The following is a 21,775-nucleotide window of genomic DNA, read 5'->3' on the forward strand; positions in this document are numbered from 1 at the left end:
TCGACATGGAACTGATGGACCCCGAGTTTCCTCTTGATTCTCTTGTTTCATCATTACTCACCTCAAACCTATATTTAGTGAAACCCTCGTGAGACTCCACCACATGCATACTCCAAAGTTCAAATCTCTTTCTTACAAAAGATAAAATAAAATCTTGCTTCTTTTAGTCAAAAACAAGATTTTGAACCTAAAACAAAAAAAAATGGCAAACAAAACACCATTTCCATTTTCTTTCGCTTTCAAGTACTTCTTTTTTTGTTCAAAAGAAGTACTTCAAGATGTCAATACACAACCAAACTGAGTTAAAAATACTTCTAATTACAAAATTCAAATGTATATGTATAAGCAATATATATTTATTTTAATCAAATAAACAATTAACTTTCTATGATTACTGAGCATATCCATCGCTGAATTCCAACAAAAAAATTTTTTTAGTAAAGAAGAATCCACTGTTACTCTTTATAATCTAGTCGAAATCAACAAAAATGATACAAAAAAAAATACATAGAACCCGTTAAAACCAAAAGAATAGAGATTATAGTACATAGTTTAAAAGCGCTCAAGTTGTAGTTGAAGGTTCTTGAAGGGCAAGAGGAATGGCTGGTCTCCAAGCTGTTCCCTCAGGACTATCCATCAAAGCAATCCCAACATTTGCCAACTCTTTCCTAATTTCATCAGATCTTTCATATTCTTTATTCTTCCTTGCCTCTGTCCTCTCCTTCACTCTCTGCAACACATCTTCCTCATTCAGTCCAGCTCGCTTTAGTGCCTTCTCTTTTAGCTGCTCAAGAACCTGACAAACAGGAGGGAACAGAACATTTCAATACAGAACATAAAAGGAAGGAGCAAAAAATGGGAAGCTGTACCTCTGAGTAACTTGTGGGCATAAGCCCCAAAATAGTAAGAACTTCTCTGACTGATGCCTCTAGAGCCTTAAGTGACTCTTCTCTTCTTGGTTGCTTTTTCCCCTGAAAATAAAAAATCATCACTGCTTTAAAGGCCTAAAGCTATAACATTAAGCAGTCTCTTGCAGTAAGTTTGTTTTACCTTTCGGGTGTGAATGAGATCGTTGATGGTTTTCAATGGTTCTGACATTGCCGCCAGAGTTACAGGTGTAAGAAGATCATCAGACATTGAGGCAACAAACTCACTACGGAAACTGTTGATGCTTGTCAAAGTGTCTGAAGGAACTGAACCATCGTCAAACGTTGAATCTTTCTCGCCTAAAACGCTTTCACAGTCGTGTAACGTCTGTCAATAAACAGATAAGCATACTCAAAGGATTGTAACGAAGAAGAATGTATCATCATAACTTCTTATATAGCCACATTAAGCATCCTAGACTTAAGAAGCATGTAACCTTAGCCAGGGATTACCTGATAGATATAAAAAACACGTTCAGAAGCACTCTCGAGGAGGAAATCAGAGTAATTGATAGGAGACCGATAATGAGTTCCCATTAGAAACAGTCTCAGAGCTAAAGGATGATAAAGATCTATAACCTGCAAGTGTCAAAGAGTTTTAGACATTAATGTTGGACTTGAAGAGAGAAAAGTTCAAAACTTTAAATGTTTTTTTAACCTGTCTGATAGTGAAGAAGTTCCCCAAAGATTTAGACATCTTCTCTGAGTCAACAGTAACAAAACCATTATGTATCCAATAGCTAATGTCACTGCTATCACAAGCAGCACAGCTCTGAGCAATTTCATTTTCATGGTGAGGGAACACAAGATCCATTCCTCCACCATGTATGTCAAAACTATAACCTAGATAAGCCGCACTCATCGCGCTGCACTCTATGTGCCAACCAGGCCTTCCTCTTCCCCAAGGACTCTCCCAAGACACCTCCCCTTCTTTTGCAGTCTGCCAAAAAACATTAAAAAAAACATTCTAAAAACTTAAAACAAAGAAAGTCAATGAAGAGCTAAAAAGGCGTACCTTCCAGAGAGCAAAATCAGCAGGATGTCTCTTCCTTGTGTCAACCGCCACTCTCTCGCCTGCACGGTTGTCTTCTAACTTTCTCCCAGACAATTTTCCGTACGTTGGGGACTTATCTACTGAGAAGTATACGTCTCCATCAACTTCGTAGGCATAGTCATTATCAATAATCTGATTAGGAGAATCATCATCACATACGAATGTAAACACAAATGACCAACGAGATAAAGGAGCTAGAGGAAGTAAAAAACCTGCTTGATAAGATCGATGATCTGAGGTATATGATCAGAGACGCGTGGCTGGACAGAAGGATCTAAACACTGAAGCTGTTCCATATCTCGATTAAACTCCTCGCAGAAACGTCTGCTTAAACTGATTGGATCTTCCCCTAACTCATTGGCTCTGGCAATTATCTACAAAATTTGAACTCTAATGACTCAGTAGCATATTACAACAACAACAATAACAACAGCGTCAGAAAGACAAAATGAATAACTTAATGCGGTCCAATAATGGAATCACTGCAGTAACAGACACTGGCCACTTGTTCCGTAACACCAAACTCAAGCTTAAGATGTTCTGAACCAGAGCTTAAGTTGTATAAGACTTATTAAACCAAGAAGAGTTAGCTCTGAAAGACACATTTGCTTATGCAGAAACACGTTCAGCATCAAAAAGACAAAATATGGATAACTGAATCCGGTCTGAGAACAGAATCAGTGTAGTAACAGAGACTGGATACTTGTGTCATTGAACTAATAGTAACACAAAACTCAAAGCTTTAAGAGGTTCTAACAGAAACATTCCTCAAGAAACATGCTCTAAACTTGTAACTAGAGCTTAAGTTGTATTGTAAGAACGAGTTTCTTAATATCATCATCTCACCTTATCATCAACGTCAGTGAAGTTTCGGACATAAGAAACTTCATAACCTAGATGCTTAAGGTACCTGCCTAATTCCCAAAATCAAAAATCAAAAGATCAAAACTTTACATAAACCCATAAAAAAAGTTTGAAGCTTTTTCTTTCTCATACCTGAAGAGAACATCGAAGGTGACGTAGACGCGAGCGTGACCAATGTGGCTGAGATCGTAAGCAGTGACGCCGCAAACGTACATCCCGACTTGGCCTTCGACCTTGGGCTTGAACAGCTCTTTCTTCCTGCTCATCGTGTTGTGCAGCCAAAGGTCCTTTACGCTGGGAGTGGAGTCTCCTTTGTTTGTTGACGAGTGTGCTGATGAGAGAGGGGTGAAAGAGCGACGGGGTTGAGTTAGCTTTCCGGGTCTGAGAGGGAACTGGATTCTGAGACGGGAAGGGAGTTGAGTTGGAGTAAAGGGTCTACATGATTTGAAGAGATTGAGAAGCGAAGCCATTGGTGAAGAAGGGAGACGATAAGATCGGATAGCGGCGAGAGAGAAAGAGAGAGTAAAACAAAATAACGGTTTGAGTAAACCGGTTTCTGATCCGGTTCGGTTTAAGCAAGACTTTGGAGAGGTTGAATCGCTTTAAACCCTAAAAGAAGATTGCTTTCTCTCACCCTCTTCTCAATCAATCACTCTTTTGTGACCTAAATATGGTGTTTGGACAAATAGTGATAGGTCCACCTGGATCAGGCAAGACTACTTACTGCAATGGCATGTCTCAGTTCCTCTCTCTTATCGGCAGGTAACTTGTTTTGGACCAAAGAGAGAAGCTCGCTCTTTTTTACTCTGTTTAAACTGATTGTTTCTCTCTGTCTTTGTAGAACTCACAAAGTTTGTTGCTTTAGTTTATGAGAGTGTCAAATTGGTAGTTTCTATGTTTCTAGCTCTGTAGAAGAACTCATAAAGCTTCAAACTTTTGGTTATGGGAATTTCAAATAAGGGTAATTGGTTGTTTATCTAGCTTTGTAGAATTTCACAAAGTTTCAAACTTTAATTCATGGGAGTGTCAAATAAGAGAAATTGGAATTAACCAGCTTTGGAGCTGATAGTCTTAGGTGCAGTTTCATTTGCCTTGTCTTTGTTTTGCCAGAGAGATCCATGAGGACTTCTCTGAAACTATTCTCTCTCTTTTTATATGTTTTGCAGGAAGGTTGCTGTTGTTAATCTGGATCCTGCAAACGATGCATTACCGTATCCCTTTTTTTATAATGCCAAAAACTTGTTATAACGTTAGTAATTAGTGAATAGTCATGGTGTGAGTGTTGTTTCTTGACATTGATGTTTAGGTATGAGTGTGCTGTGAACATAGAAGAACTGATTAAGTTAGAAGTTGTTATGGCCGAATGTTCACTTGGTCCTAATGGAGGTAATCATTATTGCTCCCCTTCTTCTTGATAATGGTCCCCAAATTTAACGAAAACTTTTGCCCCGAAACAGGTTTGCTACACTGTATGGAATACTTGGAGAAGAACATTGACTGGCTAGAAGCTAAACTAAAGCCTCTTTCCAAGGGTTGGCCACACTAAACTCAATTACCCTTTCTTCCAGTATACCATTATCTACTAACAAGACTTCTTGAAAACATATTTTTTTGGCAGACCATTACTTTCTGTTTGATTTTCCTGGCCAAGTGGAACTCTTCTTCAATCATGACAGTACCAAGAAGGTTCTCACGAAGCTGACCAAATCCTTGAACCTTAGAGTATGTTTCTTTTTCTCGTTTATTGTTGTGTTACCAAAGAGTCTATACCATGTGATTAACTCTCGTTTTCTCTTTTTTCTTGTAGCTAACGGCTGTGCAACTAATCGACTCCGTTCTATGTACTGACCCTGGGAACTATGTAAGCGCGCTACTTCTCTCTTTATCCACAATGCTTCATATGGAACTCCCCCATATCAATGTCTTGTCTAAGATCGATCTTATTGGAAACTACGGGAAGCTAGGTATTAAAACCATTTAAAGATCTCGTCTCTCTCTCTCATAACATCCATTTTTAGAGTTATAAACTCATTAACTAACTACCTTCTTTGGTGTCTCAATGTAGCTTTCGGTTTAGATTTCTATACCGATGTTCAAGACTTGTCATACTTGCAGAACTACCTTAATCAAGATCCTCGCTCTGTTAAGTACAGGTTGGTATAGAGACTGGCTGAAGAATAGTCAATAGGCACTATCAGTATCTTACGAGTTGGATGTTCTTGTTGCAGGAAACTAACGGGTGAGCTGTGTAGTGTGGTTGAAGATTACGGTCTTGTTAGTTTTACAACCTTGGATATTCAGGTCTGCTCTCTCTCCTCTGCAACTCTCTCTCTTGAAGCATCTTTTCTTGATGCTGAGCGTTTTGGTTTTTCAGGATAAAGAAAGTGTTGGGGAACTGGTGAAGCTCATTGATAAGAGCAATGGATACATATTTGCCGGCATTGATGCAAGTGTCGTTGAATACAGCAAGATCTCAGTTCGTCAAACTGATTGGGAATATAACAGATATCCTTTAGCTTTAAATATTCTTAACCATTGTTTTGTTTCTATCAAGTGCTCTGAGTTTAGTTTGATGTTTTAACAACAAAAAGAGTTGTTTTCTTTAACGATAGTGTTCACAGTTGCTGCCGTGCAAGAGAAGTACATGAAAGACGAGGATACAGAAGACTGAGGGACAGAGATAAACTTGATACTTGATAAGGAAAAGAGGAATCATTTGATGATCTATGAACCAAACTACATATGTAACGGTTTGTATGTACCTCTTTTGGATTTTTGGGTTCGGTTTAAGGCCAAACTACATTAGTTACATAAGTTACTGGTTTGGTTGACGACTAAGTTATAAGAAGCTTACAAGTTGCATTTCTTTGAAATTTGACAATATATTTGATAGCTGGCTAGTTTATAGAAAGAATGTTTAGCGATGATGAGGTTTAAACTTAAATTTCAAACAACATTATTGGTGTGATTATTACGTGTGGATAAATAGTTAAAACTCACGTTTTAATCATTTCAATTTTGTTATATAAAGTCTCAATCCAATGGTATAAAGGACCAACCGTATGGTGGTGTAAATGTTTATGTTTTCCCAGGGACCGGACCCGGACCATCCCATAGATTTCAAGGTCTATTAGATCACTGGCTTAATCAAAGAAGTCTTTAACAATTTATAAATAATAAGTTATTAGATATTGATCCGCGATTTCAAAATACAAAATTGTCTCTTTTTGAAATATTTTATTTTAAAACATATTATATTTTATAACATGTATATTTAAAATATATATATAATGTGTTTTTTTGCTATATATATGTAGTTGTTGTTTTATATGTTCAGAATGATAAATATCCTTGATATACTAAAGCGCAAGTCGCTTGGCGAATCAGATACTGCCATGTGGAAAAGTTTTAGAAACAAATTTAAAAAACAATTGACATGTGGAAAAGTTTTCAAAAATAATAAAACAAAACAATTGAATTTTTCTCTCAGACGCAAAGTTTTATTAAAACTAAAATATCTTTTCTCCTACTTTTCTGCAATGTAAATCTTCAACTACCTATATTTCTATTTTTTTTATTTTTTAAACTCACGTTAACTTATAATTTTTGAAACTATTTTATTATCTCCTACATAAATTAATCTACTTTCTTCTATATATTGTATCTGTGACACAAGTATCATATCTTCAAAGAATTCTCTAAATTTTGAAATTTTACAATCAAGAATTCAAGGTTAATGTTTCTCTAAATTGTGCCCAGGGCAAAGCTTTACATAAAACAAACAATCATTGCATTCTTGCATCGTGTCTACAGCACATAATAAAAAAAAAGTAAGAGTTCCATTGTTTTATGGATCTTAGTTTTCCTGCAACGATAAATATACGTCACGTTTTTATGAAGAACTACTCTCACCCATGTGTATCCATAATCAATTATTATTATTACCTTTTCTACGCTTATTAATATGAATTTTGATATCAACTTTTCTACGAGTTTTTGTCAATTATATTTTAAAAATTCTTATATATATTTGCTATAAATTAATTTAATAATAAAAAGAGAAAAACATGGATAAACTACCCACGTTTTTATCACACAAAGTAATTTCCTAATTATTCTCAACTTACCACCATCATCATCATCATACGATCAACCATGAAGTTAGTTTAAATATTACTTTTTCTTGAACAAAGTTAGTTTATATATTATTTTCTTTCTCTTTTTCGCCATCAATTCATCTCTCTTTTTTTACCATCGTTTCATCTCTCTCTCTTTTCACTATCGTCAATTCTAAAACCTCTGCTCCAAGTTTATGTTTTGTTTTCTATCAATTTTCTTAGAATAATTATTCTCTTCTTCTCTAATAAATAATCCTTTCTCTCTTTGTGCAGAACTCAGGTTGAAGATGTCATTCAATTCATCTAAAAAATAGAAAATCAGAGTGCGGTCTCTCGGATCTGGGACTACTATCCCAAACATAAACTTGAAGTTTTTCTCGGGATGAAAGCTATCCTAATGGATGAAAAAGTACATACACTTTGATGAAAAGGTACACACACTTTAAGTTCAGAAAACTGATACACTTTTATAATTACTCTTTTTTGCATGATTCACAGTGAAGATGTCAATTGAATTTCCTCAGCTTAATTCTTCAAAAAAACGAATATAAATCAAAGCATTGTCAACAACAGTTGAGGTAATAATAAGTTTTTACAAAAAAAATAATAATAACAAAAAAATAATAATAATAAGTTTTTACAGATATGTTTGTAGATTATTACTTTTTTTTTCTTTGACAAACAAAAAAGAGATTGCTTACTTACAAATCTGTTTTTTTTTTTGGCTCAATAGCTTATTCTTAGAAAGAAAAATAGACAACGAACGTGAGTATTTTGATATTTTCTTTCAGAAAACTTTCAATCTTTTTGAGTTGAATTTTATTCACAGAGAAGTTTTGGTTATTATGTTTATTATAGGGCAAAAGAAAGGCTAGGTCATCTTCTTACCACTGAATAACGTGAAAATGACATAGGTAACTAGATTAATGTGAATTGTTAATAAAACTATTTTAGTTAATCATAATAATTATTATGCAAATTATCACTCTTCTGTCTTATATGTTGACGTCATTTTACATGTTATAGTACTGTTAATCAATTTACATTTTTTTCTTGAAAAAACTATTAATCGATTTACATTTATGCACTTTTCTGTTATATAGTGTTAAGATACATGTGATTTTCTTAAATATATTTTTTTTGTTATTAGATTTGCAGATTTGTCTGCAGATGAAGATAGTAGCACTCAAAAGGAAAATAGTTGTTTAAGACGGATAGATATTAGATTAACAAGAGGAAAGTAATAATCTATCAAATAAAATGTGTTAATTGTATAACTAATCAGATTTTAAAGCTATTTGGATTAGTTTTTTAGTTTCTTTAGTTACGTGTATTTTTTTGTTATTAAAGTCAATTATTTTGTTTGTCAATATATAATTCCAAAATAACACTTAACTAAAATTGATTTAGTGCATGTAACACATTAGCCTTGACTGCATATGTAAATGTAATTGTTTCCTCTTCTAATAAAAAGCATTTATTTTATTTTGTAACATATATAGAAAGGAATTAGTCATGAAAATCAATACTATTAAAAGGGAAGGAGTTTTAAGAAATCTACTTACAACAAGTTATTGCACCTATTGATTAGACTTACCTTATTATTCTCTTTTGGTTGTTACGCTGAATAAAAAAAAGTATGTACATAGTTATGTGGCAAGGAGATCAAACATGGTTTGAAATTTTGAAATTGAACCAGTTTGTTACATATTAAATGTGGTTTAATTTTAAAAATTTACGTGGAAAGGAGATCAAACATGATGGTTTGACATTTTGAAATTGAACCAATTTGTGTACATATTAAATGTGGTTTAATTTTAAAATTAGTACAATACTTTCACGAGTTTTATTTTGGTTAACAATTTTATATGGGTAAACAACCGACATATTAAATAATATTAAGTTGTTTTAATAATATAGATTTGTTTTATGAACAATGTCTTATAACCTTTATAAAAAAAACTACCTTATAACCACCTCATAAATTATTTAGATTGCACTATTCACATAATATCATTCGACTGTAATCTAAATACCAAACCGGTCTATTAAACAAGATTACTACATTACAGAAACAATTTTCCGACGGCTAAATACCAAACCAGATTCAGCTGTACGTATTTTTCACCCAATCATATATATGAACTATGATATAGAGACAGTATGTGTGATACATATACGACCCACTAAAATATATTAAGCGGTTTGCAATACTAATCACTAACTTCTATTTTATATTATTTCAACTAAATAAAAATCTGCTGAACATACTAATCACTAACTTCAATAAGTTTCAAACATATTTGATAATAACTAATTTTAATGGGTGATAAAATATAGTCATTTTATTTGGTTGGTATGCATATTTTTTTTTTGTCATTTGACTTGGTTTAGTTAGTAACACTTTCATTTTATTTAGAGTAAAACGCAAACTGTTATTGTAAGCTTCTTCCATAATCGAGTCTTTTGTTTTTTTTTTAGTTAAAAAAAAAGGTTTTCTGGATTTATTTATTCTATGTTAGCTTGATTTTATTTCATGTGTTACTCTTTTAACATATTTTCTTTTTGTCCAATGTGCAGTTAACATGATAGATATTAGTTATTCGGCTATAATACTATATTTTAAAAAAACCTAAGTATACATAATATACACAAAATATTCCAAATATTTTGGATACCCGATATATTTTGGATACCTGATCGGATTTCGGATATATGACCGGAGTCGATTGAGACATGTCATGGTCCTGGATCCGAACCGAACCTGAATTTTATTTTGAAATCAGTTTCAATTCATTTTTCAAGTCCGGATAAAATATTTAAGTTTAACAGAGATAAAGTTACATAAGTGTATATATATAATCTCAAATAGACACTTCCATAAATTATATAATTTAAAAAAAAATTCTCTTTTTCAATAGAATAAAACTTTCTAACATGTATAGGTTATAAATTAAAAAACCCGCGCTTCGAAGCGCGGGTCAAAATCTAGTTTCTTTTTATTAGAAGAGCAAACAAGAAAAAAAGACATGAAAATTTAAACTGCATTTTTATCTTCCTTGCAGCTTTCTTATTCTTGTTCCAACTTGCTGATACAAATCCGCAACTTCAACGCTTGACGTCCAGGAAAGAAGAAGGAAGGAACCAAGAAGAAATCCTTTTCAGGAGTTTCAGAACTCAATTTCCGAATTTTCATGACCTTCGGTGATTTAAATGTCATGATATTATGAGGGATACTATAATTGACCGCAGTAGTGGAGATGAAACAAGAGAACTCACCAATTTCATCAGCAGAAGGAGCTATACAGCTCACAGTCACATAAACACCATATGGCTCACTGAAACACTGAACGACAAACAGTAGGCCGGCCTCATTTTCCCTCATAACAACTGAAGTATACTCAGTCAATACAAAGTAAACTTCAGCAAACTCCCCAAAAAGAAATTTGTAACTATATCCCCTTTCACTATTGTGAGTTTTGAAGTGGGAGTATAGATCCTTATAAGAGCCAGTGTAATTGCAATTCCGTGCAGGGCAGTAGCAACGAGAGAAACTACATTCCTTCTCGTGAGTTAACTCATTCCCATATGAGAACTTCTTTATGCAACCAGACATAGAGTTTGGGCATGGGACAATGACTGCCTTAATCACCCTTTCCATTGCTCGGCAACGAATAAGACCAATAGGAAGAGCACAAGAAGGGCATTTGTTCCTCAGTTTGTTACAACATGTAGGGCAAGCTATATGTCCATTGTCACACTGAAATATAATAGCATGAGTATCTTAATTAAATCTGTACCAACTTTTCTAGAAATAAAGGAATAAATATCCAGCAAATGAATTTTTTTCTTATTCCAGAATCTGGACAACTCAATTTACTCTGAAGCAACAACGCAATGCTCGAGTATACGAGGAAATTCTAGAACATAACAAATTTAGGTAGGAACATAAAAGAAACAAAACCTGGAAGATATTACTAGTCAGTGGGACGCAGCAAATAGGACAGTTAAGAGCTTCTAAGTCAAGCAGCTTTGCCGAGCAGTTTGTATCATCATTTTCACCTCCCAAAGATCTTGAAGATGAACTAATTTGATTTCCATTGGAGGGACTTTGTTGCCTTGTTGAGGTTACAAGCCCAGCCATGTCTATGGGGTAAGAAATTTCCATGAGATATATAAGTAAGAGAAGAGTACAGCCGAACGCTATTAGCCTATTAGGCTTCGATTTCCCTAGAGTTTTTACATGAATCTAGACATGCAATTTAAGATGCAATTAAGTCTTTATCGGAAATAGCTATTCTTTAATTGGATGGAGATTTCCCAAAACTAGGTGCAGAAAAGGCCCTAATCTAAAAAAATCAAAATTCAAAAGATCTTTATAAGACGGCTAAAACTAGGAGTATGTAATGTTGACCAAAAAATATTGACAAAAATGTGCAAACGAACAGAAAAATTAATAAAATACTAAATTTGTTTCATAATATAAGTTACTGTAAAATTGTGTTTTGCTTCAAAATATTTTTTTCTACATTTATTTTTATGAGTTAACTCTGGTCCTAACTATACAAAGGCTGCACATAGACTCACGATTTTTTCAAGCACTGACTCGGAAGTTTGAATACCGAAGATTAAAAATTTATTATACTAAGAGCATCTCCAAAAAGATTCTCTATTTTACAGTTTTTAAAATTTTATATTTGAAGTTTCAAAGTCTTTTTTTCAAAAGCAAAATTTCAAATTTAACTTCAAAATTATAAATCCATAAACATTTTATAAATAACTAGTACACATATAAAAATATTACAGTAATATTAATTAATAAAATCTTTCACTGAAATATAAAATTGTAAACATAAATAGATAATTAAATATTAAACTACAAGAAAATATCACATTATTTCATTAAAAAAATATTTCCGTAATTAGGGATTGGCACTTTACCCGATATCTGAAGTGGCACCCGAACCCGATCCGAAAAACCCGAACCGAAATCCGAACCGAAGTAGCAAAATACCCGAACGGGTATTTAATTAGGAGAGATTGAATATCCGAACCCGAACGGATAATATCCGAACCCGAATGAATATCCGAAGATAACTGAACATATGTATAATTAACCTTATATTTCTAGTTTACGTCTCTTATTTTATATAAAATATTTATATTGATGCTACACATACTTTAAGTTCATATAATATATATAAAATTACGGAAAAAATGATTTGCTACTCACTTAAAATGCATGTCAAGTTTTTTATTTCAATTTTTGTTAAGTCCAAAAATTTTAAAAAATAACTAAATTAATGCATTTTTAGTTTTAAAAAGTTATGTCCAAATCTATTAAACATTCAATCTATTAAAAAAAAATTAGTTAAGTGAAAATTATATTTTTAAATACAAAAAATTTGAGAAATGAAAATTTTAATATTTTTTTCAAAATCTAAATATCCGAACCCGATCTGAAATAACTGAATCCGAACTAAAAATATCCGAACCCGACCCGAAGTACAGAAATACCCGAACGGGTTCTACACTTCTATACCGAAATACCCAAAAATATGAAATACCCGATCCGAACCCGAAAGGGTACCCGAACGCCCACCCCTATCTGTAATGCTTCATCTTCGGTTATACAAAATTAGTTAGGACAATATTTTAGAGTTTTGGGAGGTTTCAGAGCAACTTAACTATACTATTAGTATTGTTGTAATATTTACTTTTTTGTAATAATTATGTCTTCATGTATCTTTTCAAAAAAAAAATATTAAGTTTTTTTTGTAATATTCTTGTTGCCTAATTCTAGTTTTAAAATATTATAAATCTTATTTTTTTATTTTTTTAATTTTATGTGTAAAAATTGTATTTATAAAAGTATATTTGAAATATTTAATAATCATAAAAAAGTTTTAAGGATTAAAATGATAAATGAAAAAATACTTAATAATCAAAATGTGATGTGTAATTAATTATAAGGATCAAAATGCAAACAAAAAGATGAAACTTTTAGTTTAGAGTTTTGAATAGTAAAACTTCAAATATAAAGTTTTACTATTTAAAACTTTATATTTAAATTTATAAAATTTCTTTTGGAGATGTTATAATGATGACTAACCTGCGGAGTTGTAAGCCCCACATCATGCATACATTAGGGGCCGGTTTGTCCTATTTGTAACTCGAGTTCTGATTTTCTCTATCAAAAAACTAGTAATCATTCTTCCTCATCAATCGAGATAGCGTACAGGGAGAACACCGGGTTCAAATGGGAAATCTGTTAGAATTAGATGCCACATCGTGAGAGATATTCTCCATACAGATGGTTGATTTCTCCAAACTTATTCTTAGTTATAACTTTTTTTTTTAAACCGAGATCACTCTTTCGAAGATTGCTTTGTACCCTCAACAAATACCAAAAGATCATCGACAAAACAAAAATATCTTGAAAATATGTTGTATAACAAGGGATAATATCTAAAGCACTTATCCCTCCATGTCTTATCTATCCGCAAAGACATCACATTCATACAGAGCACAAATAGGTAAAGAGAAAAAGAACATCCATGTCTCATTGTGTGCTTTAAAAATAGCCAACAAGTTCCTCATTAACTTCCACCTAAAAAGAATGCTTATTATTCAGAGCTTAATTCAGTGAATAAATTTTTTTTCGGAAATTTAAGTGCCAAGAGTGTATTCAATACAAATTTTTGGTTTGTCAATATAGCTTTCGGTTTAGATTTCTATACCGATGTTCAAGACTTGTCATACTTGCAGCATTATCTTAATCAAGATCCTTGCTCCGTTAAGTACAGGTAGCAACAGGGCCAGGCCTGAGTAGAGGCACATAAAGCATGTGCTTGGGGCCGTACAAGATATATATAATTAAAGGGCCAACAATTACGTAAACGTTACACTAGTTCTACTGGTAAGAGCGCCGGGATGCGCATGAGAGGTGAACTAGACCTCTTTTTTAGCCACTTTTTCTGATTTTTGAAGATAATGGGCCAAAAAAAATTTGTTTGCTTCTGGGCCTAAATTTCTCAGGCCCGGCCTTGGGTAGCAACTAGCTGAAGAAGACTCAATACCATGTTCTATCAGTAACTTATGAGTTCCATGTTCTTGTTGCAGGAAGCTAACGAGTGAGCTGTGCAGTGTGGTTGAAGATTACGGTCTTGTCAGTTTTACAACATTGGATATTCAGGTCTGCTCTCTCTCCTCTGCAACTCTCTTCAAGCATCTTGTCTTGGTGTTGAGCGTTTTGGTTTTCAGGATAAAGAAAGTGTTGGGGAACTGGTGAAGCTCATTAATTGATAAGAGCAATGGTTACATATTTGCCGGCATTGATGCAAGTGTGGTTGAATACAGCAAGATCTCAGTTCGCCAAACTGATTGGGAATATAACAGATATCCTTTAGCTTTAAATATTCTAACCATTGTTTCTATCAATTGCTCTAAGTTTAGTTTGATGTTTTAACAACAAAAAGAGTTGTTTCTTTAATGATAGTGTTCACAGTTGCTGCCGTGCAAATGAAGGACATGAAAGACGAGGATGCAGAAGACTGAGGGACAGAGATAAATACTGAAACTTGATAAGCAGAAGAGGAATCATTTGATGATCTATGAACCAAACTATAAATGTAACGGTTTGTATGTACCTCTTTTGGATTTTTGGGTTCGGTTTAAGTCCAAACTACGTTAGTTACATAAGTTACTGGTTTGGTTGACGACTACGTTATAAGAAGCTTACAAGTTACATTTCTTTGAAATTTGACAATATATTTGATAGCTGGCTAGTTTATAGAAATAATGTTTAGCGATGACGAGGTTTAAACTTAAATTTCAAAGAACATTATTGGTGTGATTATTACGTGTGGATAATCGTTAATACTCACGTTTTAATCATTTCAATTTTGTTATATAGTCTCAATCCAATGGTATAAAGGACCAACCGAATGGTGTAAATGTTTATGTTTTCCGAGGGCCGGACCGGAGACCTATTAGGGATAAATGTCCCACATCGGATATTGGAAGGGATCCTTAGCATTATATAAGATGGATGGGCTACTCCACTTAGCACCAATTGGTTTTAGGTTGGAAGCCCATCTAGCTTAACATGGTATCAGAGCCCGATCCATGCAGTCCAATCCGATCCATTATCGATCCAGCCCAAAGTTGGCCTATCGATCCTTGCCCGAACATTCCGAGATTGACGCTCAAAGAACCATCATCTCGAGGGGGCGTATTAGGGATAAATGTCCCACATCGGATATTGGAAGGGATCCTTACATTATATAAGATGGATGGGCTACACCCACTTAGCACCAATTGGTTTTAGGTTGGAAGCCCATCTAGCTTAACAAGACCGTCCATTGATTTCAAGGTCTATAACTAATAGGCAACCCATTTCTATTTTTCGGTTGACTTCAGTTAACGTCATAGTTACATGCAAACACGATATAGGTCACTCAAAAACGTAGAAAACAAAAACAACTTTTAAATTTATTCATCTGGTTTACAAAAAGACTTTTTTCAAATCTTAACGATTAAAACAACATAAAATCAAAATAAGAACTGGGTTATGTCAGAAAATTCCTCAATGCTACGACTACTATTGAGAAGCTTATCATACCAAAACTCCATATCGTCGCTACAAAGCTTCGGATTATCATAACTAAATCTCTTATTATTCATATCTAGCAACCCTTCCCAATCTTCTATCTTTTTCTCATTATTATTACTCGAGTTATCTACCGATACCACGTCCGGCCAAAAACTCTCATCAACCAATGCAGAAACATCCTCGTACGACATCATATTGTCCTTGTTACTGTTTGAAATCTCAAATGTTGTAATATTATTAGAAAACTGTTGTAGAGAGGTTGTGTCGACAATCACAGATTCTTTGTCTTTGTGTGTGGTCTTGTTAGTTCCGTTAATGTTTTTGTTGTCTCCGCCATTGTTTTGATTTTTGTTGAGTCTTTTCTTCAAATGAGTGTGCCAAACATTTTTTATTTCATTGTCGGTTCGTCCTGGCAGTTTTGCAGCAATCGCAGACCATCTAAATCAATAACAAACAAACAAAACTAACACTATTAGAAAAAGTGCATCTATATATAAAAATAGTATGGATTTCATCGATTTATTACTTTAATATTGCTTTTCAAATTAAAGCATAAAACATGGAGATACATAGAAGATAACAAACCAAAAGCTACTATTTTACCCCCCCCCCCCCCCCCCACCCCCAAAAAAAAAAAACAAAAGCTACTAGCATATGTTTTGCATTGCTTGAGGTGCATATCTTGTCTAACAGTAATATTCAAGTTTGTTTGCTTTTTGGGATTTTTCTATTCAAAATTATGAAAACGTATTAGTTATAGCCCTACAGACAGAGTAAATCACGGGTATGACCTTAGCCCCACAGTGTTAAGAGTTAAAAGTATGTTCTAAACTAGAAATAGCAAAAAACGTTTATCTACTTAGACTATATTATTAGTATATATAAGGATTATCTATAAGTTATACTTATCTAAGATATTGTTTAGTTAGAGTTATCATCTCGTAGAGATTCTCTACTAATCCCTTGCATAAATGTACATCGTTGTTGTTAATGAAAGATAACAAGTTTACATGCAATCACAGTAATTAAACGATTTTTTTTGCAAAGTATAAAAGTAAAAGGAAGTTGACGTAAATGTAAAACAAAATGTTAATCCCAAAAAAAATTGGTTTCTTAATCCTCTTTCAGGAAATCATTAAACAAAAAGAAGACAAACCTGTTGCCCAGGACTTCATGTAGATTGATGATAGTTTGTTCTTCTTGAGGAGTGAAATTGCCACGTTTAATGTCTGGCCTCAGATAATTGATCCAACGAAGTCTACAACTTTTTCCACATCTGAGTAAACCTAAAAAGTTCCACAAAACAACAGGTCAAGAATTTTTGATTTGGTAAGAAGATATACTAAAAGAATAATATACAAAAATTTGAAAATAACCTGCGTGTTTGGGAAGAGCTCGCCAATTAGAGTGACCATAGAGATGAATGTAATTGATCAAGATTTGATCTTCTTCAGGAGTCCATGGTCCTCTCTTCATCCCCATTTTCTCACAACATGGTGCTCTTCCCATTTTCCCCCGTTGCACCCTCAAGAAAATGAAACTACAAATAAAGAAGTTTTATTCTTCAGGTGAGTAAAATGATTTTTGAAGGATATGTATTGGATATGTGTAGAGTTATATGAGAGCTACAGAAGCCAAATGTTTGAAGGAAGCGTGCGATGTAGAGGTTTGGTCTGTTTATTATTATATAGGCATGGTATATTACTGTTCCAAAAAGGCATAGTATATTATAATTAGTTTAAGTTTATCACAGTACAACCGTGGGACAACTCCAAGTTGAAATTTTCTCATATATGTTTGATTCACATGCACAGTCCAAAATTTTCCAACTTTTTTTCCTTTAACTTTTTCCATGTATTTAATTTTATAATCTATCTTGATGAGGTCGACACAATGGTAGGAGGTTTGTATTATGCATGTTAAAACGTAAATAATTGCGAATTACATTAAGTTTTGCAAAATTTTATACTTTTAAGATGAGAAGGAACAAAACATAGGTTTCAATTGAAATACATATGTCATTTTACTATTCCATATGTCATCGTTGATATATTATTGTTCTACTCTATTTGATGTGTTGCCAATGCAGCCCTCAAAAGTTCCCTTATTATGTTTATGCAAAAGAAGAATGATATTTGTGTAAAGGCACATGAGTAGCACTAATAACTAGACGTGGATGCACACATTTTCTAACACTCGATTATCAACTTGTCCTGATATATATGCCCATGTTTTATGGTATCCGGGAGGCGGGAGCTCAGCTTCATATTAACACATAGATATACGTACCAAATACACGATATAATTTATACAGTATATAATTATAAGATTTGATTGGATACTGATTCCTCAGTTAGCTTACAAATGGCTAAAATATGACACATAGCGACAAATGTTTACTATATAAGTTGCTATTTCACTAAATAGACCTACCATATTATATAATGCTAGATTACATTTATATATGGATTTACTTGGTGAGTTATGAAATCCATATATTATTCACCTTTAGATTGGATATATCATATAAATATGTGCATATATTGTACGCATATTCTGTTCACACATGGAAAAGCTACTTTCACGACTCGAGTGAGAGAAAAAAAACTACGACGCAAAAAACTATATGAATAATACTAATGTAAGAGGAAGCCAATGTTCAAATTACATATACATAAAAATGTCAAAAAGGCTCTTAGTGCTTAATTCCAATCAGATCATGGCCCAAAATTAATTTTTAATTTCCATCTATCCTGTTGGATGACCTATCATAAATCAATAAAAACACTAAAGGTGTCATATTCTTTTTATGCGCATATTATAAAACTTTATAAAACTCTAAATAATACCTTTATGATGGGTAAAAAAATAGATATGTAGAGCCAAAACAATTGTTTGGTCAAGATAAAAGGAAAATGATAGACACTGAAGTAGGTACGTAAAAGGGTTCTTCTTTTCTTACAGAAGGGAGATCATGCTAGCCAAAAGAAAAACAAATAAACTTTTGAAATAATTTGGTACGATTTGGTGATGATTCCTCTTTTTGTTTCTTATGTTATCTATTTTCTTATATTAAATATGACTTGGTATCTCAGTTACAAAAAAAAAATATGACTTGGTATCCGCATCTTAGTCATATGAACCTTAGAGCATGTGTATCGCTGGAATCCCACTTGAAATTTCAAATTTTTTATTTTTTATTTTTTCTTCAAAAAAATAAAAATAAAAATAAAAAAATAATCAATTGCGGACCACTACTTATCAGTGGAATCCGCCAAAATCACAAAAGCTCAAAAAAAGTTGATTCTTACCTCATAGTTTTTCTTACCAGTCTTTCTCCTTTTTGCGGGGTACATGCCTAAAAATCCTTCTAAGAACTCTGCCATGCACATGGTCTTATATTTCAACCAAACGGATGTCATCTTGTCAGGGTCTCTAGCAGTACGGCGGGGTAGCAAAATGTGTGGCCAGATAATTTGGATATCCAATTTCCACGTAAAATAATCGAACTTGTCTATCGTTGGTGGGCCCACTCCAAAAAATTAATCGGGTCTTCGTGTTCGGTACCTCCGTGTTCGGGTACCTCCAGATCATAAAAAACCTGATATTTCATTTTTTTTAAGGATATTAATCTCATGGAAATTTGAATCAATATATGAAATTCGTGATTTTTTTTTTGCTAAGAATGAAATTCGTGATTCGTAAAATAAATAGTTTACCGATGTCCTTTTGAAACATTGAACCATATCGTTCTTATCGTATGTCTTAAAAGTAATAACTATGAGATTACAAAATGAATGAAATTGTTGGAACTTTGACGTTATTGATAATTTAGTGCTACGGATCCAACAATTAGGTTCTGACATGTTTCACCGACTACAACTCTTACTTTAACTATTTGTTGGTTCTCTGTCAAAAACAACTCTTTTTAATAATCAAGGCGTATTCGACGGACCCCGATTAATTCCATAAAGGTTTGTCCATTGGTGGCAAACAGATCTGATTAATTCTAATGAGAATTAAATATCTATGTCATCTGGAAATATAAACAAGTAAAACTGAATTTAAAAGGTTTTGAACCTGGGGTGTTTAACACTTTTTTCAATCCCGTTGTACTATTCGACTACGCTTTGTGGTTATATCAAAAGCAACCTTCAATGGTGTTTCAAATTAGATGTATTTACACCAAAATTACAGCATTAGAAAAACTAGAAAAGGTCATCGACATCTATTATTACTAGGATCGTGCTCTTTGTTCACAATCTTAATAATACAATGCGGGTAATCTTCTCTTATTTACGAACACATAAAACACTATCTCAACTTTTCAACTGAACTGAAAATCATTCAAACTCTTCGGTTATGTTTTTCGGACTTCAACATCAGCTACTTTCCAAGGACGCAGAATGAAATTGCAGATTCTTTAGCTAGGAATGCACGTTCTTTTCATAGATCCTTATATTTTATTGGTTGTTCTATTCCGGTCTGGCTCCCCAGATCATCTCAAGTTTGATTAATAAAATAGCCGTTTGCCGTAAAAACACTATTCCAAATGTGGTGTTACATCTTTTTAATGCAAGTCTGGGTTAAATATTTGATAAAATTAAATCAACGTACAAATGGATCGTTACCTAACGATTATAGCGGGTCCAATTCCACAATAAATACTACCTGTGGTCTCTTTGTTCCTAAGTTTCCTGACATGTCAAGAAATGAAGCATGTCAGACAAGTATCTTAGAATGAAAAAAATCATTTAGTCTATATCTTGTACGATTTTGTTTATTTTCAAGGTATTCAGATTAATTAACAGGCAATCAAAGTCGTATACTTTGAGATATTTCACTTAGAAAAATCACAAACGAAGACTAAAGAGTCCAGGTCTAAAGAAAAAAGAAAAGCCAGTACACATTTTTTGACCATGGAAAATAAAATTTTAAACCACAGTGATATCAACCTTTTCATTTAGAATATAATTTCACAAAAGTAAATCAGATTCCACTTTGATTGAATTATATGATAATTTATGTAGACCTACAATGACCCCCACAGAAAATGAAAGTACGAACGAGGACAAGAACCGTACCTTCAAATTTATCTCTACAATACTAATACTTTGGTTTTACTTCACCTAACAATATGACTATAGTCTTCATGCACTAAGTTGTGGTGGATTCATGATCTGGACACAGACTTCTTCTTTTTGGACAATGCCCTACACTTTAAAGATTCACCTGAAAATGAGAGTTACCAAGCGATTTTTTTTCCAGTGCCATCGAAAAATCTATCGGTATAGCATCCATCCTTTAGCCTGGACTTGAGACAAAAATGGACTGCAGACATCATTCATTCATATGCGTCTTGCAAAATTATATCATCAGTTTCATTATATATCTTTGTCATTGACTTGGCATTCGCTTCAACTAGGGCTGTTCAATATGGTAAAACCGAACCGTACCGAACCGAACCGAAATAGACAATATGGTTTGGTTTTGGTATATACCATATAAACCGAATGGATATAATTTTATAAAAACCGTAGGATTTGGATATGGTTTGGTATATAACCGATTAAACCGAATAAACCGAACAAAACCGATTAAAAGTAGAAACATGTAAATATGTATCTATTTTATAACAATACATGAAAATCTATTTGTTACATAAGTTAAATTTGTGTTAATAACTATTACCATAATTTTATAGTAATAAAAAACCTTAATTTGTAAAACACTTGAACTATAACTAAATAACAATACATCGCAATTCAGACATCTTATTTTATAAGTCTTTTTTGATCTTTTTAATTTATTTTAGTCTTCACTAAATTAATATGAAGATTATAAATTTGATGGACAATAATTAATAGAAAATTTTCAATTGAAAAAGCATGACTTTAATGAACAAAATATGGAAGAGTGGAAAAACTTTTCTTTCATGTTTCTGTTTTGTTTCATATTTTTATTTTCAAAATTTCAAGCTTTGATTTTAGTTATAGATTTGATTATTTTATTTGATGGTAGAAGCATTTATTTGAAAATGTAATATTTTTTAAATAAATGACTGTGTTGACAATATGACTAAAATTCATATAATATGATCTCAAACAAAATAATTATGTTTTTTTGGTATAAAACCGAATAAACCGAAAACCGATGGTATATAAACCGAACCGAACCGAAGTAAAAATGGATTTAGAAT

At 32.9% G+C, this 21,775-nt stretch overlaps 4 protein-coding genes across 5 annotated transcripts; 1 reads left to right on the forward strand and 3 right to left on the reverse strand.

Annotated features, from left to right (window-relative positions):
• Positions 1–370: 370 nt before the first annotated feature.
• LOC103867896 (cysteine--tRNA ligase, chloroplastic/mitochondrial) lies at positions 371–3,421 on the reverse strand. Of its 2 annotated transcripts, none has more exons than XM_009145985.3 (9): positions 2,977–3,421; positions 2,827–2,890; positions 2,193–2,354; positions 1,942–2,112; positions 1,585–1,866; positions 1,380–1,505; positions 1,051–1,254; positions 870–971; positions 371–796 (listed from the first exon to the last, which is right to left on the reverse strand). In XM_009145985.3, the coding sequence occupies exons 1-9, from the start codon at positions 3,312–3,314 to the stop codon at positions 563–565; spliced, it is 1,683 nt and encodes a 560-aa protein (XP_009144233.1). In that variant the 5' UTR covers positions 3,315–3,421; the 3' UTR covers positions 371–562. The 2 variants fall into 2 exon arrangements, with proteins under 2 accessions (XP_009144233.1, XP_009144234.1); XM_009145986.3 differs by having other exon boundaries at positions 2,827–2,894; positions 2,977–3,242.
• An 11-nt stretch (positions 3,422–3,432) lies between these two features.
• LOC103867897 (GPN-loop GTPase QQT1) lies at positions 3,433–5,727 on the forward strand. Its single transcript, XM_009145987.3, has 10 exons — positions 3,433–3,606; positions 4,011–4,055; positions 4,151–4,230; positions 4,302–4,376; positions 4,463–4,566; positions 4,652–4,808; positions 4,910–4,997; positions 5,073–5,145; positions 5,219–5,349; positions 5,464–5,727. The coding sequence occupies exons 1-10, from the start codon at positions 3,515–3,517 to the stop codon at positions 5,513–5,515; spliced, it is 897 nt and encodes a 298-aa protein (XP_009144235.1). The 5' UTR covers positions 3,433–3,514; the 3' UTR covers positions 5,516–5,727.
• A 685-nt stretch (positions 5,728–6,412) lies between these two features.
• Positions 6,413–11,807, reverse strand: LOC103867898 (E3 ubiquitin-protein ligase SINA-like 7). Its single transcript, XM_033291708.1, has 2 exons — positions 10,927–11,807; positions 6,413–10,722 (listed from the first exon to the last, which is right to left on the reverse strand). Exons 1-2 carry the CDS (start codon positions 11,128–11,130, stop codon positions 10,033–10,035), a joined length of 894 nt encoding a protein of 297 aa, XP_033147599.1. The 5' UTR covers positions 11,131–11,807; the 3' UTR covers positions 6,413–10,032.
• A 565-nt stretch (positions 11,808–12,372) lies between these two features.
• Positions 12,373–21,180, reverse strand: LOC103868234 (transcription factor MYB14-like). The gene is made up of 4 exons (XM_009146346.2): positions 16,953–21,180; positions 16,733–16,862; positions 15,320–16,014; positions 12,373–14,950 (listed from the first exon to the last, which is right to left on the reverse strand). Exons 1-3 carry the CDS (start codon positions 17,083–17,085, stop codon positions 15,516–15,518), a joined length of 762 nt encoding a protein of 253 aa, XP_009144594.1. The 5' UTR covers positions 17,086–21,180; the 3' UTR covers positions 12,373–14,950; positions 15,320–15,515.
• Between the last annotated feature and the right edge of the window lie 595 nt (positions 21,181–21,775).

The sequence above is a fragment of the Brassica rapa genome, chromosome A05 (assembly GCF_000309985.2).
Source record: "Brassica rapa cultivar Chiifu-401-42 chromosome A05, CAAS_Brap_v3.01, whole genome shotgun sequence".
Taxonomy (NCBI): domain Eukaryota; kingdom Viridiplantae; phylum Streptophyta; class Magnoliopsida; order Brassicales; family Brassicaceae; genus Brassica; species Brassica rapa.

What these genes read in the sequence shown, in the direction of transcription:
- LOC103867896 (XM_009145985.3), bottom strand. Translation starts at nt 3,314, where the DNA reads ATGGCTTCGCTTCTCAATCTCTTCAAATCATGTAGACCCTTTACTCCA. An exon ending in ACTTCTTCACTATCAGACAG is followed by an intron (nt 1,506 to 1,584) that starts GTTAAAAAAACA and finishes TGACACTTGCAG; the next exon opens with GTTATAGATCTTTATCATCC. An exon ending in GTGTTTTTTATATCTATCAG is followed by an intron (nt 1,255 to 1,379) that starts GTAATCCCTGGC and finishes GTTTATTGACAG; the next exon opens with ACGTTACACGACTGTGAAAG.
- LOC103867897 (XM_009145987.3), top strand. Translation starts at nt 3,515, where the DNA reads ATGGTGTTTGGACAAATAGTGATAGGTCCACCTGGATCAGGCAAGACT. An exon ending in TGGAAACTACGGGAAGCTAG is followed by an intron (nt 4,809 to 4,909) that starts GTATTAAAACCA and finishes GTCTCAATGTAG; the next exon opens with CTTTCGGTTTAGATTTCTAT. An exon ending in ACTGATTGGGAATATAACAG is followed by an intron (nt 5,350 to 5,463) that starts ATATCCTTTAGC and finishes GATAGTGTTCAC; the next exon opens with AGTTGCTGCCGTGCAAGAGA.
- LOC103867898 (XM_033291708.1), bottom strand. Translation starts at nt 11,130, where the DNA reads ATGGAAATTTCTTACCCCATAGACATGGCTGGGCTTGTAACCTCAACA. An exon ending in TGACTAGTAATATCTTCCAG is followed by an intron (nt 10,723 to 10,926) that starts GTTTTGTTTCTT and finishes ATTATATTTCAG; the next exon opens with TGTGACAATGGACATATAGC.
- LOC103868234 (XM_009146346.2), bottom strand. Translation starts at nt 17,085, where the DNA reads ATGGGAAGAGCACCATGTTGTGAGAAAATGGGGATGAAGAGAGGACCA. An exon ending in AGCTCTTCCCAAACACGCAG is followed by an intron (nt 16,863 to 16,952) that starts GTTATTTTCAAA and finishes GGAACTTTTTAG; the next exon opens with GTTTACTCAGATGTGGAAAA. An exon ending in CATGAAGTCCTGGGCAACAG is followed by an intron (nt 16,015 to 16,732) that starts GTTTGTCTTCTT and finishes TTATTGATTTAG; the next exon opens with ATGGTCTGCGATTGCTGCAA.